Source organism: Hemitrygon akajei, chromosome 8 (genome assembly GCF_048418815.1).
Source record: "Hemitrygon akajei chromosome 8, sHemAka1.3, whole genome shotgun sequence".
Taxonomy (NCBI): Eukaryota; Metazoa; Chordata; class Chondrichthyes; order Myliobatiformes; family Dasyatidae; genus Hemitrygon; species Hemitrygon akajei.
Genome location: NC_133131.1, coordinates 173,890,903 through 173,913,084, shown reverse-complemented (window position 1 = coordinate 173,913,084; position 22,182 = coordinate 173,890,903). Strand labels below are relative to the sequence as shown.

General features: G+C 40.8%; 1 protein-coding gene across 1 annotated transcript in view; it reads left to right on the top strand.

The window, feature by feature from the left end:
* The window catches only part of slc39a4 (solute carrier family 39 member 4), a 55,807-nt gene extending 34,299 nt beyond the window's left edge, over positions 1–21,508 (top strand). The window contains exons 6-12 of the mRNA XM_073055127.1: positions 1,444–1,616; positions 6,842–6,979; positions 8,085–8,180; positions 10,541–10,592; positions 13,157–13,309; positions 15,892–16,079; positions 19,671–21,508. Of these exons, the coding sequence (XP_072911228.1) occupies positions 1,444–1,616; positions 6,842–6,979; positions 8,085–8,180; positions 10,541–10,592; positions 13,157–13,309; positions 15,892–16,079; positions 19,671–19,802 (932 nt within the window). The 3' untranslated portion in view covers positions 19,803–21,508. The remainder of the gene's footprint in view (positions 1–1,443; positions 1,617–6,841; positions 6,980–8,084; positions 8,181–10,540; positions 10,593–13,156; positions 13,310–15,891; positions 16,080–19,670) is intronic.
* The last annotated feature ends 674 nt before the right edge of the window (positions 21,509–22,182 follow it).

Below are 22,182 nucleotides of genomic sequence, written 5' to 3'. Positions count from 1 at the left end.
CATCAAGTCTTCTCTGCCATTCAATCATGGGCTGATCCAATTCTTCCAGTCATCCCCACTCCCCTGCCTTCACTCCATACCCTTTTGATGCCCTGGCTAATCAAGAACCTATCTATCTCTGCCTTAAATACACCCAATGGCTTGGCCTCCACAGCCACTTGTGGCAACAAATTCCACAGATTTACCACCCTCTGACTAAAGTAATTTCTCTGCATCTCAGTTCTAAATGGATGTCCGTCAATCCTGAAGTCATATCCTAGAATCACCTACCATGGGAAATAACTTTGCCATATCTAATCAGGCAATATTTCCCTTTACTGAAACCATGCTGACTTTGACTTATTTTATCATTAGTCTCCAAGTACCTCAAAACCTCATCTTCAATAATAGACTCCAACACTTTCCCAACCACTGAGGTTAGACTAACTGGCCTATAGTTTCGTTTCTTTTGCCTTCCTCCCTTCTTAAAAAGTGAAGTGACATTTGCAATCTTCCAGTCCTCCAGGACCATGCCAGAATCAAATGATTTTTGAAAGATCATGACCAATGCATCCGTTATCTCTTCAGCAACCTCTCTCAGGACTCTGGGGTGTAGTCCATCTGGTCCAGGAGACTTATCCACCTTAACATCTTTGAATTTGCCAATCTTTTTTTCCTTTGTAATAGCAATGGCTCTCACTTCTGCTCCCTGACACTCACGGACCTCTGACACACTGTTAGTGTCTTCCACAGTGAAGACTGATGCAAAGTACCCGTTAAGTTCATCTGCCATTTCTTTGTCTCCCATTACTACCTCACTAGCGTCATTTTCCAGTGGTCCAATATCAACTCTCACCTCCCTTTTACTCTTTATATAACTGAAAAAACTTTTGGTATCCTGCTTTATATTATTGGCCAGTCTGCCCCCTCATATTTCATCTTTTCCCTTCTTATGGCTTTTTAGTTGTGTTTTGTTAGATTTTAAAAGCTTTCCAATCATCCAACTTCTCATTACACTTTTGTTACCTTGTATGCCCTTTTCTTGGCTTTTATGCAGTCTTTAACTTCCTTTGTCAGCCATAGTTGCCTACCCCTACCATTTGAGAACTTCTTCCTCTGTGGGTCATACAGTATCTATCCTGCATTTTGTGAACTATTCCCAGAAACATCAGCCATCTCTGCTTTATCATCGTCCTATACCATTAGGATCCTATACCTCCACCTTTATGATAGCAATGTGAAGAGGACATGGCCTGGATGATGAACGTCCGTAATGACGGATGCCACCTTCTTAAGGCATCACCTTTTGAAGGAGTCCTCAATGCTAAATAATCAATAAAGAAAAGAAAAATAATTTCCTGTAAATGCCTGTAAGAAAATGAAATGCAAGATAGTGTATGGTGATAGATAACTGCTTTGAAAATGAATTTACTTGTCTTTATTTCAACTTTAACTATTTTCCAGAATTTATTTATGGATCAATTGCAACATTGATTATCAGTCTTTGTGCAGTGCTTGGGATCATAATTGTTCTCTTCACTAGCTGCACCAACGCTTATCAGTACGTCATTCAGGGCTTTATAAGCCTGGCTGTGGGGTCACTAACCGGCGATGCTGTGTTACATCTCATACCCAAGGTGAGCACACTTGAACTTCATTCTCTCATAACATTTGATATGGTGGTGTTGGTTATTCATCACATCTGATAATGACAGTAAACCTGTGTGGGAGTTTTTAAAATGGAAAAGCTGTTGCACTGGGCAGTTCCACTTCCCCCTGACTTTGGAAGTCTGGATCCAGCCGTCACAACTGGGGTCTTCCTTCATTGCAGTGGATGACCACGATATCTTCTGTACCTTGTCATGTCCATAAGACATAGGAGCAGAACTCGGCCATTTGCCCCATCGAGTCTGGTCCGCCATTCCATCATGACTGATCCAAAGTTCCTCTCAGCCCCTGTCTCCTGCCTTCTCCAGTATCTCTTCATACCCTGACCAAACAAGAATCTATCACCCTCTGCCTTAAATGTAAATAAAGACCTGACCTCCACTGCCCCTCGCAGCAACAAATTCCACAGATTCACCATTCTCTGGCTAAAGAAATTCCTCCTCATTTCCGTTCTGAACAAACACCCTTCTATTCTGAGGCTGTGTCCTCTGGTCTTAGACTATCCCACCATAGGAAACATCCTCTCCACATCCACGCTATCAGGGCTTTTCACTATTCGATGTTTCGATGAGGTCGCCCCCTTACTCTTCAGAATTCTTGTGAATACAGGACCAGAGCCATCAAACGCTCTTATACGACAAGCAGTTCAATCTGGAAACATTTTTGCGAACCTCCTTTGAACCCTCTCCAATATGAGCACATCCTGTCTAAGAACCTTCTCTCTACTTATGGTAACTTCACACACTTCATGCTCCCTGACACCTGGAACTTCCACCATTCTGCTAGTGTCTTCCACAGTGAAGACTGATACAAAATACTTGTTCAGTTCGTCTGCCATTTCATTGCCCCAGCACTAATTTCCAGTGGTCTGACATCCACTCTCACCTTTCCTTTATACTTTATGTATCTGAAGAAACTTTTGGTATCACTTTAATATTATTGACTAGCTTACTTTTGTATTCCATCTTTACCTTATTAATTACTTTTTAGTTGCCTTCTTTTGGCTTTTAAAAGTTTCCCAATCCTCTAATTTTCCACTAAATTTTGCTCTATTATATGCCCTTCCTTTTATCTTGGCTCTGACTTCTCTTGTTAACCACAATTGTGTTATTTTTCTTATAGAATACTTCTTCTTCAATGGGATGCATATATCCTGTGCCTTCTGATTTGCTTCCAGAAGTTCTAGACATTGCTGCTCTGCGTCATCCTTGCCAGTGTTCTTTTCCAATCAATTCTGTCCAACTCCTCTCTCATGCCTACGTAATTCCTCTTACTCCACTGTAATACTGATACATCTGACTTTACCTTCTCCACCTGAAATATCAGGGTGAATTCAATCATGTTATGATCACTTGCCCCAAAATGAATTGAATTGACTTCAGTCCTATATTCACCCTTTTCAGTTTTACCCACCTTTTACGTTGCAGCTCATCCTGTTGACTGCAATTTCGCCTGATCAACAGCCTCTCCTCACTACATATTGCTTCTGTTTGTAAACCAGCTACCTTATCTTCAGCACTATTATCTGCCTTTTCTACAATACTTCTTGCATTGAAATATATGCAACTCAGGACACTAGTCGCACCTTTTGATTCCTAATTTAGTCTGATGTTTTATCAACACCTGCCTCCACAACCTCTCCACTAACTGTTCTGACACTCTAGTTCCCATCTCCCTGCAACTCTTGTTTAAACCTCACTGTGCAGCGTTAACAAACCTTCCCACAAGGATATTGGTCTCCCTCCAGTTCAGGTGCAAATCTTCCCTGGAAGAGAGCCCAGGGATCCAAAATTCTTACGCTCTCTCTCCCTACAGCAACTCCTTAGCCACAAATTAAACTGTATAATCTTCCTAGTTCTGGCCTCGCTAGCATATGGCGCAGGTAGCAATCCTGAGATCACAACCCTGGAGGTCCTGCCCTTTAACTTAGCACCTAACTCCCTGAATTCCCCATGCAGAATCTCACCAGCTGACCTACCCTTTGTTCTCCATGGAGCTTTGCAGAACCGCCTTCCTGGCCATTGTATCTCACTGTTCATCACATCCACCCAGTCTGCCAGAGTTAACAGGCATGTCCCCATCTTGAGGGATATGATGCCTGCCAGCTACCCTCACCTAGTTTAACCCACCTGTCGAAATAATGTACCGAGCTGTGGCCACTCTCACATGTAAACAGCTGCTTGGAGCAGCAGGTGAGAGCTGGGTGTCCAGTGGGGACCAAAGGTGAGTAAGTTGCCCCAGAATGGACATGACAAGCCCCTTCACCAGAGGTGATAGCCTTCCCTAGACTCCCCATACATCCCTACATTTTATATATTGAAAACTAATTAACTTTATTTGCTTGCTGCCTATGCAACTTGACTCTGTAATGGGAATGATGCAGTGTCAGTATGTAAGTATTAACAGTGTATATCTAAGTAAATGATTACTATCATTATGTTCAGTTCTGACTGCCTCATTATTGGAAGGATGTGGAAGCTTTAGAGAGGGTGCAGTGGAGATTTCCCTGGATTAAAGAACATACCTTATAAAGATGGACTGAGTGAGATAGAACTATTCTCTTTGGAGTGAAGGGACTGAGAGGTGACTTGATAGAGGTGTACAAGATGGTAAAAGGTATTGATTGAATGGATAGCTAGAGACTTCTTTTCTGGGGAGAGACATCATTGTAGAGTAAGAGCCATTTGAAAATAACATTTCTTGTCATGTGTGAGTGATAATTTGAAGTAGCAAGAGAGAGAGTGATTATTGCAGGGCGAGAACAAGTCTTGTCAAGAGTATGCTTTATTTGAGCCAATAAAAAGAAAGGTGAGGTGTAAGTGTAGCAGCCATTGTTGGAGTGGGAGGCTTTGGTGAGAACAGGCTAGGATTTTTCTCTTTGGAGCAAAGGAGGATGAGACGTGGCTTTATAGAGGTGTATAAAATGATAAGGGGCATAGATCGAGTGGACAGCCAAAGACTTTTCCCCAAGGCGGTAATGGCTCTTATGAGGGGGCATAAATTCAACATGATTGGAGGAAAGTATAGGGGGATGGATTCAGAGGTAGGTTTTTCACATAAAGAGTGTTCAGTGTATAGAATGAACTGCTAGGGGTGGTGATAGACGTGGATACTTTAGGAAGATATAAGTGAAGTCAAGTCAAGTTGAAGTTTATTACCATCTGACTGTACATGTATACAATGAAATGAAACAATGTTCCTTCAGACCACGGTGCACCAACATATATCACACATGCAGCACATAAAACAAAATATTACCATAAATTCTATAAGTTAATAAAATATCATTCAAAATGCATGTTGTACACTGTATGGGTAAATGGTTAACTGTAAACTTGTTGTCTGGGTGACGAGACCTCAGTGGTGGCAGGGTATTGATTAGTGTCTCAGCCTGAAGGAAGAAGCTGTTACTCAGCCTGGAAGTCCTAGTCTCTTCAAGGGACTCTTAGATAGGTACATTGATGAAAGAAAAATGGAGGGCCATATGGAGAGAAGGGTGGCAGGGTGGAGGTGTAAGGTGCTCCTCTACCAAAGGAGGTGTAAGGTGCTCCTTCCCTCTACTAGCCTGCAGGTCACTTTTGGGCAAGGTGTAGTATCTGCTTAGCCCCCTGATCAGGGTCATGTGAAGCAGGTGGTGGGTGGTCATATAAGCAGTTGATGCCTATCACAATTCCTGGTTATGCGACCACTGACACCAGAGTATTGATGATGGCTGGGGTCACCCATCTTGTAAAGACACTGCCCAGAAGAAGGCAATGGCAAACCACTTCTGTAGAAAATTTTTCCAAGATCAATCATGGTGATAGAAAGTGAAAAAAATAAGAAGAGCTTTAGATTAAAGGGAGATGGAAGACATGATCACCCACATCATACAACACAGCACATGATGAAGGTGATATGGAACAAAGCATTAGGTTTATTTTAGAGTAGATTAAAAGGTCAGCACAACATTGTGGGCTGAAGGACCCGTAATGTGCTGTGGTGTTCTATATTCTACGACATCTGTGGTCACAATTCACCACCATGCCAGCTATTGGTTCAGCCATCCAAGTGTAATGACTTGCACATCATAAGCCTACTCCCATGGCTTCTCAGGCTGAAGATGCAGCGAAGTGGAATCAGAGAATAATGAGAGAAAAGAGAAACTCCTTTCCAGTTCCCTTAGCTGACTGAGACTGGTTCAGAAGGCCAATCAAGCCCTGAGAATTGTTAAGGATTTTAGAACAAAATAACAAAAGCCAGGTGGTCCTTTGAGCTTACTTTGCCATTTAATGACATCATGTACTGTACCTTGTCTGGCTTCTGCTGCAACCCCTTTTAATTCTTAAACACAAGAGATTCTGCAGATGCTGAAAATCCAAAGCAACATACACAAAGTGCTGGAGGAAATCAGCAGGTCAGGCAACTTCTATGGAACTAGATAAACGATAAACATTTTGGGCCAAAACCCTTGATAAGATAGTCAGTAATAGCAAATGGGTAGGAAATGTCTTACCCAGAGACATTACACTACCTCAGTGAATTATAATTAAGAATCAAGGTTCAAGGATCAACTTTATTCATTATATACATTCACATGTATTGGGAGTTTGCTTTGGGGGGTGTTGGCGTAGCATGCAACTAGAAGCAACAACATTCAACAACTATAAAAAATTATATATAAAAAAGTTAGAGGTTAAAATATGGATAAAGAATAAAATATAAAAACGGGGCAGCATGGTAGCATCGCGTTTAGCACAAAGCTTTACAATACAGGTGACCCAGGTTCAAATTTCTCTGCTGCCTGTAAGGAGTTTGTATGTTCTCCCCGTGACTGTGTGGTGCTCCGGTTTCCTCCCACAGTCCAAAGATGTATGGGTAGGTAGGTTAATTAGTTGTTGTAAATTGTCCCATGATTAGGCTGGGGTTAAATCAGGGGATTTGCTGGGCAGTGTGGCTCAAAGGGTTTATTCCATGCTGAATCTCAATAAATAAATAAAATGTACATAAATATGTAAATACCAGCATATATTTTCAATGTAAACAGTATTATAAAAAGTGGTTTAAAGTGTTTAAGTGAACAGCAAGACCAAAGGAGAAGAAACAATTTAATGAGGGTTGAAGAGGATGGTGAGAAATATTGACTTGATGGCCTGACTGTCCTGTTTTCATGATACGTACTTAAAGAAAGATTGCTTTACCTGCTTCTTTCTAGTTTCTTGGCTTGCACTCTCATGGGAATAGTCTCGAACACATGCCAGAGTCTCACATCTGGAAGCTGTTGGCTGTTCTAGGAGGCATCTATGCTTTTTTTGTGATGGAGAAGCTATTTCGAATATTCATAAAAGATGATGTAAGTTGTTTTATTTTAATAAAGAATATATAAAGTATGTAAAGGTTAACTGTCCAATTCTACTCTTCTTCCATACCTTTGCACATGAATTTTCAATGTATAAATCTATGCCTTTGCCCTGTACTGTTTGCAGCAGAACAACAAATTTTGCATTATTTGTCAATGATCGAAAATCTGATTTGGGGAGGCAGAAGACATTTCCTGAATCCTTTTAGGTTTCAAGTAAAGCAACAGTTCTGATCTGCATCTCACAGCTTTTCATAGTAAGCGTTCGGCACAGACTAGAAGGGCCGAGATGGCCTGTTTCCGTGCTGTAGTTGTTATATGGTTTATTATCTTTCTTTCCTCTCTTCCTCGAATTACTCTTATTAATCTAAAAGATAAGACACAGGAGCAAAATTAGGCCATTTGACCCATCGAGTCTGCTCCGCCATTCCATCTTGGCTGATTTATTATCCCTATCAACCCCATTCTCCTGTCTTCTTCCCATAACTTTGGATGCCCTTAATAATCAAGAACTTATGCACCTCCACTGTAAATGTACTCAATGACTTGGCCTCCACAGCCATCTGTGACAATGAATTCCACACTTTCACTATCCTCTGGCTAAAGAAATTCCTCCTCATCTCTCTTCTAAGTGGACATCCCTCGATTCTTAGATTGTGTTCTCTGGTCCTAGACTCACCCACTAACCTCTCCAAGTCCATCCTACCTACACCTTTGAATATTTGGTAGATTACAATGAGTCACCTTTTCATTCTCCTAAACTCCAAAGAGTACAGGCCCAGATCAATTCTATCAACAGATTAGCTCTGCGTGTATCACCAGGGCAACTATTATCCCTGTCCCATCAGAGACATTCACTTTGGCCTCTCCATCAACATAAAACTAACTAACTGTTCCAGTCTAAAACCTGAAATATTAATTATTTCTCTTTCAGCCTGATGAATGCTCTGAGCATTTTCTGTAGCACATGACAAGCACAGAGCATTATATTAACAGTATTCACAAGAAACACATAAATTTAACACAATTTTTACAAGAATAAACACTGCCGCATTGATTAAGTGATCGCAAATAATGTCGTTCGTGTTTCTGGTTTCAGGTTGAAAAGGGCCATCACCACTGTGACCATGAGTTGGCACTGCAAGCTTTTAAAAAGAATCAGAAGAAAAAACAGACAACATCCCAGGTTGAACTGGTAAGTGTAGACTTGCTTTTGGAGGACTTTACAGTTCATGTTATATGTGTTTTTGGTTTATTCAATTTTAATGCTATTTTGTGCGATTTGATTGGGGCACTTAGACACGAGTTGCTGTCAACGACACAGTGCTAAACTGAACTGAACTAAACTGAACACTCCTAGACTGTATCGAGGACTCTGCGGTTCGATGTTCAATACTCAGTATCTTATACATCCATTTTTTAAAAATATATTTGCACGATTTGTTCTTTTTTTGCACATTGGGTGTTTGATGTTTTCTTTTAGCGAGTTCTATTGTGCATCTTTGTTTCGAGGCTGCTTGTGGGAGGAAGAGTCTCAGAGTAGTGTACTGCACATGTACTTTAATTCTTTGAATCTTTAAAGCATCGATTACAAACTCAGACCCCAACCTGTATTTTTCCACCTTTCCTATACTATACGTTCCCTTATTTACTAAGGTGGATTATTTCTCGATTCAGCTAGAAATTGGGCGAAACTGGCAGAGAATGTTGCATGATTTGGTTGATGAGACCTTCCTTTTACCACTGTTGGATTCTGATGTTCTGATCCAACATTCTCTCAGAAGTCAGAAAAAAGGCACAAAACTTGTTACTTCATAATCATTTTATTAAGCACAAAGAGAGTTGAAACAGGAGCATAGGCTAGTGAGTGAAGGGAGAGAGAAGCAGAAAGAAGAAAAAGATGGTGGCGGGACGTGGTTAGCTCTTTTTATACTCCACAGATAAGAAACATTCCATTCAAATTTGCAGAAATCAGATAGCTGCTATTCAATAGTGACAGCACCAGAGAAGCTTCCAAAGCTGTCCAGAATTATACAAAGGAGAGTAACCACTATGGGGTACACTGAACAACTATGTATACATACTGTGGCCACTAGGAAGCATACTAAACATAAAATACAAGTCAATTGTTAAACTACACAAAGAAGATAACAATTGATCAGTCTAATCCACTGATAGCCCAGTGCTTAAATTACTGAACTAAGATCTGGACTGTTGATCTCAGAATGTGAGTGTAAGTTCTCCTGTAGCAGCTGGAGAATTTAAATTCAAACACCCCAATACATCTGGAATTGAAAGCTGAGCATCCATAGTGGTGATAATGATACTGATGGCTTATTATAAACCTCATCTACGTCACTGGTGTCCATAAGGGAAGGATATCTGCCAGCTGATCAGGTAAAATTATGATTCCACATCCATTGAAATTTTTGATTCCCAGTTTAGAACACAGGAAAAAAGCACAGCCCTGCAGAGGCCCTTTGGCCCACAGTGCTGTGCCGACCTTTTAACCTACTCTGAGATCAATCTAATCATTCCCTCCCATACATAACCCTCTATTCTGTCATCCGTGTTCCAGTCTAAGAGTCTCTATAACATCCCAAATGTATCTGCCTCTCCACCACCCCTGGCAACACATTCGATGCACCCACCATTCTCTGTGGAAAAATATTACCTCAAAGCATAGCCCTCTATACTTTCCTCCAATCACCTTAAAATTATGCCCTCTTGTATTAGCCATTTCCACCCTGGGAAAAAAATTTCTGGGTATCCATTTAATCTGTGTCTCTTATCATCTTGTACACCTCTATCATATCATCTCTCATCCTCTCCAGGCTCCAAAGAGAAAGTCCTAGCTCACTCAACCAGTCCTTGTAAGACACGCTCTCTGGTCCAGCTACATCCTGATAAGTCTTCTCTGCACCCTCTCTAAAGCTTCCATTTCCTTCCTATAATGAGGTCAGACCTGAACACAATATTTCAAGTGTGGACTAACCAGGGTTGTATAGAGCTATGGCATTACCTCACAGCTCTCAAACTCAATCCCCCGACTAATAAAGGCCAACACACCACGCACTTTCTTAACCATGAGTTATACAGCTCTCATTACATGCACATGCAGTTCAACTCTTTGAGTGATTATGCAGAAAGTTTGACGTTAATAGCTCATCGGGGTGATTGATAAGTTTGTGGCCTAGGTAGAAGGAGATGTTATTAACTTCAAACTTTCTGCATAATCACTCAAAGAGTTGAACTGCATGTGCATGTAACGAGAGCTGTATAACTCACCTCCTTCTACCTTAGGCCACAAACTTATTAATCACCCCTGCCATGGACACTTTCTGGAGATCCAAGATCCGTATGCTCCACGACCGCTGGACTACATGTGTAAATGTAGGAGGGGACTATGTTGAAAAATAAATATGCTAGGTTTTCTAAAATTGACTCCTTCTACCTTAGGGTACAAACTTATCAATCACCCCTCATACATGATCACCCACATTATACAACACAGCACATAACAATTAATCATCTCCTTACTGTTTCCATGCTTAGATGTCCTCAGATGTGTCTTTGGAAGGTGACTTTGGTCAACGCTCTAATAAAGGTATGTTTGCCTTCAAGTAATCAAAAAATATTCATATTTTGTTGGATTGCGAAGATCTTGGATCTGAATTTCATTCATCTTGCAGCCACCTTGGGAATTTCTCTACAGGTGAGGTGAAATCACTGCAAAGTTCTGTTGAAAAACTACACTCAGTGATTCAGAAACAGCTTTTTCCCTTTCAGAATCAGAATTATTATCACCAGCATGTGACGTGAAATTTGTTAACTTAGCAGCAGCAGTTCAATGCAATACATAATCTAGCAGAGAGAAAAATAATAATAATACTAAATAAAATAAAATAAAATGTAATAAATAAACAAGTAAATCAATTACATATATTGAATAGATTATTTAAAAATGTGCAAAAACAGAAATACTGTATATTAAAAAAGTGAGGTAGTGTCCAAAGCTTCAAAGTCCATTCAGGAATCAGATGGTAGAGGGGAAGAAGCCGTTCCTGAATTGCTGAGTGTGTGCCTTCAGGCTTTTGTATTTCCTCCTGATGGTAACAGTGAGAAAAGGGCATACCTTGGGTGCTGGAGGTCTTTAATAATGGATGCTGTCTTTTTGAGACACCGCTCCCTAAAGATGTCCTGAGTACTTTTTAGGCTAGAGCCCAAGATGAAGCTGACTAGATTTACAAACCTTCTGCAGCTTCTTTCGGATCTTCATCAGATTAGCAAATGGTTCACGAATCCATGAACATTATCTCATTATTCCATTTTATCAAAACTATTTATACATTTTAATAACTCACAGTAATTTTATTTCTTTGTATTGAATGGCTGTTGCAAAACAACAAATGTCACATCATAAAAATCAGTGATAATAAATCTGATTCTGATACAGAAGGATAAACAATGAGGAAATTCAGATTCAGATTAATTTATCACATGTACATCAAAAAGTACAGTGAAATGCATTGGCTGTATTAGGATGAAGAGCCCTTGAAAGTGAGTCTGTAGGTTATCAAAACAGTTCAGTAATGGGATGAGTAAGTTATCTCCTCTGGTTCAGGAGCCTGATGGTTGGGGGGGGGGGGCTAATAACTGTTTCTGAACTTGGTGGTGTGGGTCCTGAGGTTCCTGTACCTTCTTCCTGATGAGTGCAGTGGGAAGACAGCATAGTGGGGCCAGATGATGGATGCTGCTTTCACACGACAGCACTCATGTAGATGTGGTCAGTGGTGGGGAGACATTTACTCCCGAGGGACTGTGCCATATCCACTTACCTTTTGTAGGTTTTACCATTCAAGGGCTTTGATGTTTCCATATCAGGCTGTGATGCAGCCAATCAATATACTCTCCACCACTCATCTATAGAAGTTACCAAATAGAAGTACAGAGTATCTGTACTGAAAAAGGTCACTTCATTATAGGATGTGGAATCTTTACAGAGGGTGCAGAGGAGATTTACCAGGATGCTGTGTGGATTAGAGAGCAAGTCTTATGAAGATTAGACTGAGCAAGCTACGGTTTTTCTCTTTAGAGCAAAAGAGGATAGGAGATGACATTATAGAGGTGTACAAGATGATAAAGTGCATAGATAGACTAGACAGCCAGATACTTTTTCCCCGGGCATAAGTGGCTATTATGAAGGCCATAGTGTTAAGCTGTATGGAGGAAAGTATTGGGAAGATGCCAAAGGTAGATTTCTTACACAAAGGTTGATGATGTGTGGAACATGCTGCTGGGGTGGTGATAGAGGCAGATACATTAGGAATATTTAAGAGACTTTTAGATAGACACGTGGATGAAAGTAAAATGAAGGGCTACATGGGAAAAGAAGGGTTAGATTGATTTTTTGGAGTAGGTTAAAGAGTTAGTATACTATTATCGGTCAAAGGGCCTGTACTGTACTATACCCTTTAAAAATATGACCATAAAATATAGGAACAGAATTAGGCCATTTGGCCCATTGAGTTTGCTCCGCCATTTCATCATGGGCGATCCACTTTTTCTGTCAGCCCAAATCTCCCCCTTTCCCCCATATCCTTTCATGCCTTGGCTAATCAGATGTTTAATATCATTTCTAGTACACAAGTGTAAAGGAGAACAACAGAATTGATACTCCGGATCAGACGCAGCACAAAAGAAAACAATAAGATAAAGAACACAACAATAATAAAATCACAATAAATATAAATACATAAGTTAGCTTATGTACATAGATTGATTGTATGTCCATAAAATGCCACTAGGCACAGGAGTGTCTGTACATAAGGTGACTGACAGGAAATGTAGTGGTTGGGGTGTGGAGAGGTGGATTAGTGGGTGGAAGTGTTGATCAGCCTTACTGCCTGGAGAAAGTAACTGTTTTTTGGGTCTAGTGGTCCTGGTGTAGACACTGTGTAGCCTCTCTCCCTGATGAGAGTGGGACAAACAGCCCATGAGCAGGACGGGTGGGATCTTTCATTACTAGCCCTTCTCCAGCATATTTCTGTATACATGTTACTGTTTTATGATCTAGTGAACCAACGAGACAACACTCAAAGGAATTACATCACAACATACTGTACTGCTTGATGAGCACAACAAAACTTTAATAACCTCCCTTTTCTACAGCTTTGCGGGTTCTTCCGTACATGATCGTGATTGGTGATAGCATCCATAACTTTGCCGATGGGCTGGCTCTGGGAGCAGCTTTCTCTGTCTCCTGGAAAACAGGACTTGCCACAACACTTGCAGTTTTCTGTCATGAGCTTCCTCATGAAATGGGTAAGATTTGATTTTCTTGTTTAGTGCTCCCTGATAAATGATACTTCAGCTCTGATTATTTATTCCTACAGATATTTTATGGAGTTGGATGTTTATCCTTCACCACAAAATACCTAAATGAAAATTTAAGTATTTTTTCTGTCCATAAAGACCTTAAGTTTCCTCTGAGTTATTTTGGGCCCCTTTGTTTATGATTCAGGTACTTAAAGATTAGCTTTATTTGTCACATGTACATCAAAACATTGAAATACACAGTGAAATGCGTCATTTGTGACCAACACAGTCTGAGGATGTGTTGGGGCAGACCACAAATGTTGCCACACTTCTGGCACCAACATAGCATGCCCATGACTTACTAACCCTAATCTGTATGTCTTTGGAATGTGGGAGGAAACTGGAGCACCCAGAGCAAACCCACGTGGTCACAGGGAGAAATTCAAAGTCCTTACAGACCGCAGTGGAAATGGAATTTCGATTATTCATTGCTGGCACTGTAAAACGTTACACTGCACTGCCCTACATACATAGAATATAGAACAGTACAGAAGAGGATCAGGCTTTTCAGCCCACAATAGTGTGCTGAATTAATAAAACTAGTATTTAAATGCCTAACTAAATAAGCCTCTTCTGCCTCCACAAAGTCCATTCTCTGCCTCCTTGAAAGTCTCTATTGCATTCACCTCCAGCACTAACCCTGACAGCCCATTCCAAGGCACCTACCTACCACTCCCTATGTAAAAAAATTGCACGGCATAATTCCTTTGAACTTATCCATTTAAACACTAAACATTAATAATGTTTAAAGTGGATATATTGGAATTATCATGTTTGGAGCAAACAGGATTAAAGGCGACTCAGCAGAGGTGTACAAGATAAGAGGCATAGACTGAGTGGACAGTCAGAGACTATCCCAGAGTGGAAGTGACTAATAACAAGGGGCATAATTTTAAGATGATTGGAGGAAAGTATATGGAGGACGTCAGAAATACAGCGATCGGTGGTTGGGTAAAATCACACTGCCGGGGTGGTGGTGGAAAGAAATACATTAGGGACATTTAAGAGACTCTTAGATAGGCACATGGGTGATAGAAAAATGAAGGGCTATGTGGGAGGGAAAGGTTTGATTGATTTTAGAGTAGGTTATGGAGGAATTTAAGGTGGGGGGTTATATGGGAGGCAGGGTTTGAGGGTCAGCACAACATTGTGGGCCGAAGGGCCTATAATGTGCTGTACTATTCTATGTTCTATGTTATATGGTTGGTGCAACATCATGGTCTGAAGTTCTATGTTCTATATGCTCTATTGGAAACAATACAGCAATAGAAATTAAGACTATAGTTTAAGAATTTCCTTAGCTACACTATCTTCTGTTTCCTGTTATTCTGTTTACTACCTTGAAGTACTTGGTATGATCTGATGGGGTGACATGCAAGCAGAAGCTTTTCATTGCATATCCTTACATGTGACAATAATAAACCAGTAACAAATTCACTGAGTATAAAACTACACATACAAAATGCTGGAGGAACATAGCAGGTAAGGCAGCATCTATGGTAATGAATAAACAGTCAACTTTTTGGGCTGAGACCCTTCTTCAGGACTGGAAAGGAAGGAGGAAATGTCAGAACAAGAAGGTGGAGTTGGGGAAGAAGAGCAAGCTAGAAGATGAAGCCAGGTGGGTGGGGGAGGGCGGGGATAAACCACAGAGCTGGGAAGTGATAGGTGGAAAAGGTAAAGGGCTGGAGAAGAAGGAGTCTGATAGGACAGGAGAGTGGATAATGGAAGAAAAGGAAGGAGGAGGGGGCACCGGGGGGGGGGGGGGGTGATAGGCAGTTGAAGAAAAGTGAAAAGAGGCCAGAGTGGGGAATTGAAGAAGTGGGAATGGGGAAAAAACTTACCTGAAGTTGGAGAAATTGATGTTCATGCCATCAGATTGGAGACTATGTAGACAGAATATAAGGAGTTGCTCCTCCAACCTGAGAGTGGCCTCATCACAGCAGAAGAGGAGTCAATGGACTGGCCTGTCAGAACAGGAATTAAAATGGTTGGTCACAAGGAAATCCTGCGTTTTGCAGATGAAGTGGAGGTGCACTGAATACAATACACTTTGGCGATGGCAGTAGATTTCAGAATAATTCAAGTTCACTGATTAACTCCAATTTCAACTCTCTTGAATTGCATTTGTTATGTTTTGTAACTTCAAAACATGAAACTAATTCAAAGGAAGACACAGGAGTCTGAAATGAAAATCGAAGTTTGTGTACTTTAAGCGAGGTGTGCATGAATTATGTGGTAGAGTTATAGATGCATGCTATTCACATATTTTGACATATAACCTATATGAATTATTCAAACAATATTGCTCACTGAAACTATATATACACAAACACACACACACACACACACATACACACAAGATTATGCAAATATTACAGAAATATTAAATACACAACAGTATTATTCCCCTGCTCCAGAGTGTATCGATCTATGGTCTCATTCACAATACTGGGTGTAAATCATTGACAGTGTGGTCCTGAGATTTCTTGGCAATAATAATGAGATGGATTTCCTTTTTACTTCAGGTGATTTTGCAGTTCTGTTGCACTCTGGAATTTCTGTCAAGAAATCCATCCTCCTGAACTTTGGCAGTGCCTTGACTGCTTTTATTGGACTATACATAGCACTAGGTGTTGCAACAGATGAAATAGTGCAAGAATGGATATTCACTGTAGCAACAGGCCTCTTCCTTTATGTGGCTCTTGCAGATATGGTACGTATATCAGAATCTGAATCAGAATCAGGTTTAATATCACTGGCATAAGCCATGAAACTTGTTGTTATGCGATAGCATAGTAACAACAACTGTAAATTAAAGTAAGATGTTCTTGTACCTCCTCCTTGATGGTAGCAATGTGAAGAGGGCATGTCCTGGGTGATGGGGGTATGGGGGTCCTTAAGGATAGATGCTGCCTTTCTGAGGCATCATTCCTTGAAGATATCCCAGATGCTGGGGAGGTTAGTGCCCACGATGGAGCTGGATGTACTTACAACTTTCTGCAATGTATTTTGATACTGGACAGTAACCCCCCCCCCCCCCACGTACCAGATGGTGATGCAACCATTTAGAATGCTCTCCATGGTATATCTGTATAAATTTGTGAGTGTATTCGGTGAAATACCAAACCTCCTCAAACTCCTAATGAAATACAGTCGCTGTCATGCTTTCTTTGGAACTTCATCAATATGTTGGGCCCAGGATAGATCTTCAAAATTGTTGGCACCCAGGAACCTGAAATTGCTCATTTCTGAACCCTCTACGATGACTGGTGTGCATTCCCTCGTCTTACCCTTTCTGAAGTCCACCATCAAATCTTTGGTCTTACTGACATTGAGTGCAAGGTTCTTGCTGCAACACCACTCAACCAGGTGATTTATCTTGGTCCTGAATGCTTTCTTATCACAATTTGAAACTCTGCCAACAATACTTGTGTTGTCAGCAAATTTATAGATAGCATTTGAACTGTGCCCAGCCACACAGTCTATGTATATTTGTGTTCCACACACTCTATGCTTTAGATAGATAGATAGATACTTTATTCATCCCCATGGAGAAATTCAACTTTTTTTCCAATGTCCCATACACTTGTTGTAGCAAAACTAATTACATACAATACTTAACTCAGTAAAAAAATATGATATGCATCTAAATCACCGTCTCAAAAAGCATTAATAGCTTTTAAAAAGTTCTTAAGTCCTGGCGGTAGAATTGTAAAGCCTAATGGCATTGGGGAGTATTGACCTCTTCATCCTGTCTGAGGAGCATTGCATCGATAGTAACCTGTCACTGAAACTGCTTCTCTGTCTCTGGATGGTGCTATGTAGAGGATGTTCAGAGTTATCCATAATTGACCGTAGCCTACTCAGCGCCCTTCGCTCAGCTACCGATGTTAAACTCTCCAGTACTTTGCCCACGACAGAGCCCGCCTTCCTTACCAGCTTATTAAGACGTGAGGCGTCCCTCTTCTTAATGCTTCCTCCCCAACACGCCACCACAAAGAAGAGGGCGCTCTCCACAACTGACCTATAGAACATCTTCAGCATCTCACTACAGACATTGAATGACGCCAACCTTCTTAGGAAGTACAGTCGACTCTGTGCCTTCCTGCACAAGGCATCTGTGTTGGCAGTCCAGTCTAGCTTCTCATCTAACTGTACTCCCAGATACTTGTAGGTCTTAACCTGCTCCACACGTTCTCCATTAATGATCACTGGCTCCATATGGGGCCTAGATCTCCTAAAGTCCACCACCATCTCCTTGGTCTTGGTGATATTGAGACGCAGGTAGTTTGAGTTGCACCATATCACAAAGTCCTGTATCAGTTTCCTATACTCCTCCTCCTGTCCATTCCTGACACACCCCACTATGGCCGTGTCATCAGCGAACTTCTGCACATGGCAGGACTCTGAGTTATATTGGAAGTCTGATGTGTACAGGGTGAACAGGACCGGAGAGAGTACGGTTCCCTGCGGCGCCCCTGTGCTGCTGACCACCGTGTCAGACCTACAGTCTCCCAACCGCACATACTGAGGTCTATCTGTCAAGTAGTCCACTATCCAATCCACCATGTGAGAGTCTACTCCCATCTCCATTAGTTTCTTCTCTTCTCTTCTCTTCTCCCATCAGCTTTCTAAATGGTCCATGAACACTACATCACCATTCCCTCTCATTTGCACTACTTATTTGTTTTTTATATATTTCTTGTTGTAACTTAATTTATTTTTTTATGTATTGCACTGTACTGCTGCTGTAAAACTAGTTCAAGTTTATTGTCATTCACTGTACACACATATACCACCAAATGAAACAACATTCCTCCAGATCAAGGTGCACAACACAGTGCTTATAACTCACACAAAACACATGAAGTAATATTACCACAATAAGTTAACAAAGAGTAGAACAACAAATTTCACAATATAGGAGAGTGATAAACCTGATTCTAATGTGTTACAGATTATCGTTGCTCACAATTAGATTGGAGTTCATGTATAATTAAGAATGCACACACTAAATGTACAGACAATTAACATTAATTACATTACCATGAGCTTACAATTGTCATTCTGCCCAATAATCTTAGGACTGTATCAATAACCATAAGAGATTCTGCAGATGCTGGAAATCCAGAGTAACACACACAAAATGCTGGAGAAGGTCAGCAGGTCAGACAGCATAGAAGTCATTGATTCTATTATGGCTATTCTTCTATAGATTTATTGAGTACAGTCCAAAAGAAAATTAATCTCAGGGTTGTACATGGTGACATGTGTGCACTTTAATAATAAATTTACTTTGAACTTTGAACCAGGTTATACATCAATGAGCAGCTAGCAAGATGAAGGAGCAGGACAGGACCAGAGAGTGGGGTTAAACCATAAAACTGCACACAGAGGAGCAGATTTGATTAGGAAACAGGCTGGGGTGGGGGGAACAACATAAACACAATAGATTCTGCAGATATTGGCAACCTTGAGCAATACACACAAAATGCTGGAAGAATTCAGCAAGTCAGGCAGCATCAATGGGGGGAGTAAACAGCTGATGTTTCAGGCTGAGATCCTTCATCAGGACTGGAAAAGAAGGGGACAGAAGCCAGAATATAAGTTGGGGGAGGGGAAGGAGTACAAGCTGGCAGATGATAGGTGAAACCAGATCAGTTATTATTCCAATCTAAGAATTTTCTTGCAACTAGATATACTTTCTACTGTCACATTTATAGATTACTGTCTCACAATGGTGGGCTCTCTTGAGAGCTTCGTGTTTTAAAATTAATTGGCCAACAATGTCTGTGTCCATTAGTAGGAGTAACTGTAGGGCCCTCTACACCTACCCCTTCTTTCTTTTTTCATTCTTCACTCTGGCTCCCCCTCACCCCTTCTCTTTTCCTCACCTGTCCACCTCCTCCCTCTGGTGGCCCTCCTCCTTCCCTTCCCCCATGGTCCACTGTCCTCTCCTATCAGATTTCTTCTTCTTCTTCAGCCCTTTTCCTCTTTCATTGATCACCTTGTAGCATCTCATTTCATCCCTCTATCCCCCATCTACCCACAGGCATTGCTGACTAAATAATTTTACAACACAAGTCACTTATGAGATACCAAAATTGTGAGACAGTAACCAAGAAATCTGATCTTGTTGTGAGAAAATTCTTAAACTGGAATAACAGAATTTAAGGACTCTTAAACTTCAACGCTGCTCATTCCATTGCCAGCATGCAGTGTAATAACATATCACATTCAGGTATTCTACCAATAAGTTTGCTAGGGTGAAAAATCCTTATTTTTTATTCCTTTTTTCCTTTAGATTCCAGAGATGATGGAAGCAAAGAGCAAAAATCCCTGGATTTTATTCCTTCTGCAAAATTTGGGATTATTGGTCGGCTGGACAATCTTAATCTTATTATCACTTTATGAGGATCAAATTCAATTTGGATAGAGCACAATGCACCTGCTCTGAATATTTTCTGTAGGGGCAGCGTATATGGTTCTCTTTTTTCAATCTTCACTGCGGGACAGTGGGCTGTAGCTGTAAACATGATGGTGGAACATATATAGTCAACCATGTATATTCTGAAAATCCAATTCAATTTTATTTTAAGTGGTACGTGGAGGTATCCCTGGTTCCTAGAAATGCCAGGAAAAGCAGTCATCCATCTCCAGTGGAAAAGATGTGGTATCTGGTGAAAGTGTAGATTGAGCTGTCAGCGCAAGTGGTAGATGCAAGTTCAATTGTAACATTGAAGAGAAGTTTGGATAGGTACATGGATGAGAGAGGTATGGAGGGCAATGGGTAGATGGGACTATGCAGAGGACCAGGTGGGCACAGATTATACAGTGTGGGCTGAAGGGCCATGGTTCTGTGCGATAGTACACCATTACTCTAATGGTTACAATATCCAAACAAAAACCCATCTGGTTCAACAAACATTGTTTAGGGAATAAGACCATTAAAAACAGTAGCAGAAATAGGCCATTTGGCCCATCAAGCCTGCTCCACCATTCCATCAACCCCATTCTCCAGCCTTCTCCCTTTTACCTTTAACACCCTGAATAAACAAGAACTTATCAAACTCTGCTTTAAATATACCCAATAACTTGGCTTCCACAACCACCTGTGGCACTGAATTCCACAGATTCACTACACTCTGAATTCCTCCTCATCTCTGTTTAAATGGATGTGCCTCTTTTCTGAGGCTGTGCACTCTGTTCCTAAACTCGCCCACTATAAGTAACAGCCTCTCCATGTCTATTCTGTCTAGGCCTTTCCATAATCTGTAGTTTTCAATGAGGCATTCTCATTCTTCTAAACTCCAGTGAGTACAGGCCCAGAGCCATTAAACACTCCTCATACATTAACCGTTTCATTCCCAGAATCATTCTCATGAACATCATCTAGACACTCTGCAATGCGAAGATATCGTTTCTTAGATAAGGGGCCCAAAACAATGTTTCATAAAGCCTCAGCATTACATCCTTGCTTTTGTATTCTAGTCCTCTCGAAATGAATAGGAACATTGCGTTTACCTACCTTGCCAACTCAACCTGCAAGTTAACCTTTAGGGAATCCTGCACAATGACTCCCAAGTCCCTTTGCACCTGACTGTTGAATTTTTTCCCTGTTTGGAAAATAGTTTATGCATTTATTCTTTCTACCAAGAATGAAATCTGCTGCAATTAAACAATCTGGTCTATATATTAGCCTAGAAACATAGCCAAGTGACAGACTCTGAAAAGCCTGACCACTAGTTGTATCAAAACTGCTTAAAAAGTTTCAGTCTAACAACATTGTGAGAGGATCTTCAACAACATTACAATCGCAGCTATGTATGGCTGATAAACACTTCTTTGAGCACTGAGGTAATATCATGAACTGCTCCATGGCTATAGAATGCAGCCATCGGGCTTCTGGACTGACTTCACTCACCATAGCGCTGAATTGGCTCAGTGGCTGTGGACTCACTTTCGGAGACTGCGGTTCATGTTCTGTGTCTTATTTGTTTGCTTTTTTATTGTTTGCACAATGTGTTCCTTTTTCACACATTGGGTGTTTGACAGTCTTTGTTATGTAGGTTTTTTTTAAACGGTTTCTATTATGTTACTTTGTTTTGTGGCTGCCTTCAAAATAAAAGAACCTCAAGGTTATATACAGTGTACATACTTTGATAATAGACGTACTTTGAACTTTGATGGAGTAACAGAAATAATGCTGGTTTAATTTTGCGTTACACTTTCTACACATAGGCTAACATGTTTCCCAGAAATATTCGCCAACAAACAGAGCCCATATCCTATATCTCAAAACACCAAATCAAACCAAGTTTAATTATCATTCAAACCATACGTGGATACATAAGGTCAAACAAGACAGCGTTCCTCTTGGGTCATGGTGCATTACATACATTCAAAGTAGCGAGAGAGAAAAAAAACGGACACACACATCATTACACAAGAAAACACATATATAGTCCAAGTCTCTGAGAGGCATGCAATTGATGGTACAGCTCTTGGCAATCCAGCCTGTCATTCCATCGATTGAACATCGGGGGCAGCACTGATGGGAGAGGCCAGCTGCCAACTGAGCATGGACGCCACACTACACTGCCTCTAGGGTCTTCTCACCGCTACAACTGAGGCCACACTGCTGCCTCATCACCTGTCTCACCACCAATCAAAGGAAACAGGCTGTGGCATCTTACATTATCAATGTCCAACAGAGTCTTGTGATCGCAAGAGAAACGTTCAAGATAGTTTCTCACTTACCAAAATTATTACATATGGATCAAACAGGATTTATTAAAAATAGACAATCGGCAGAT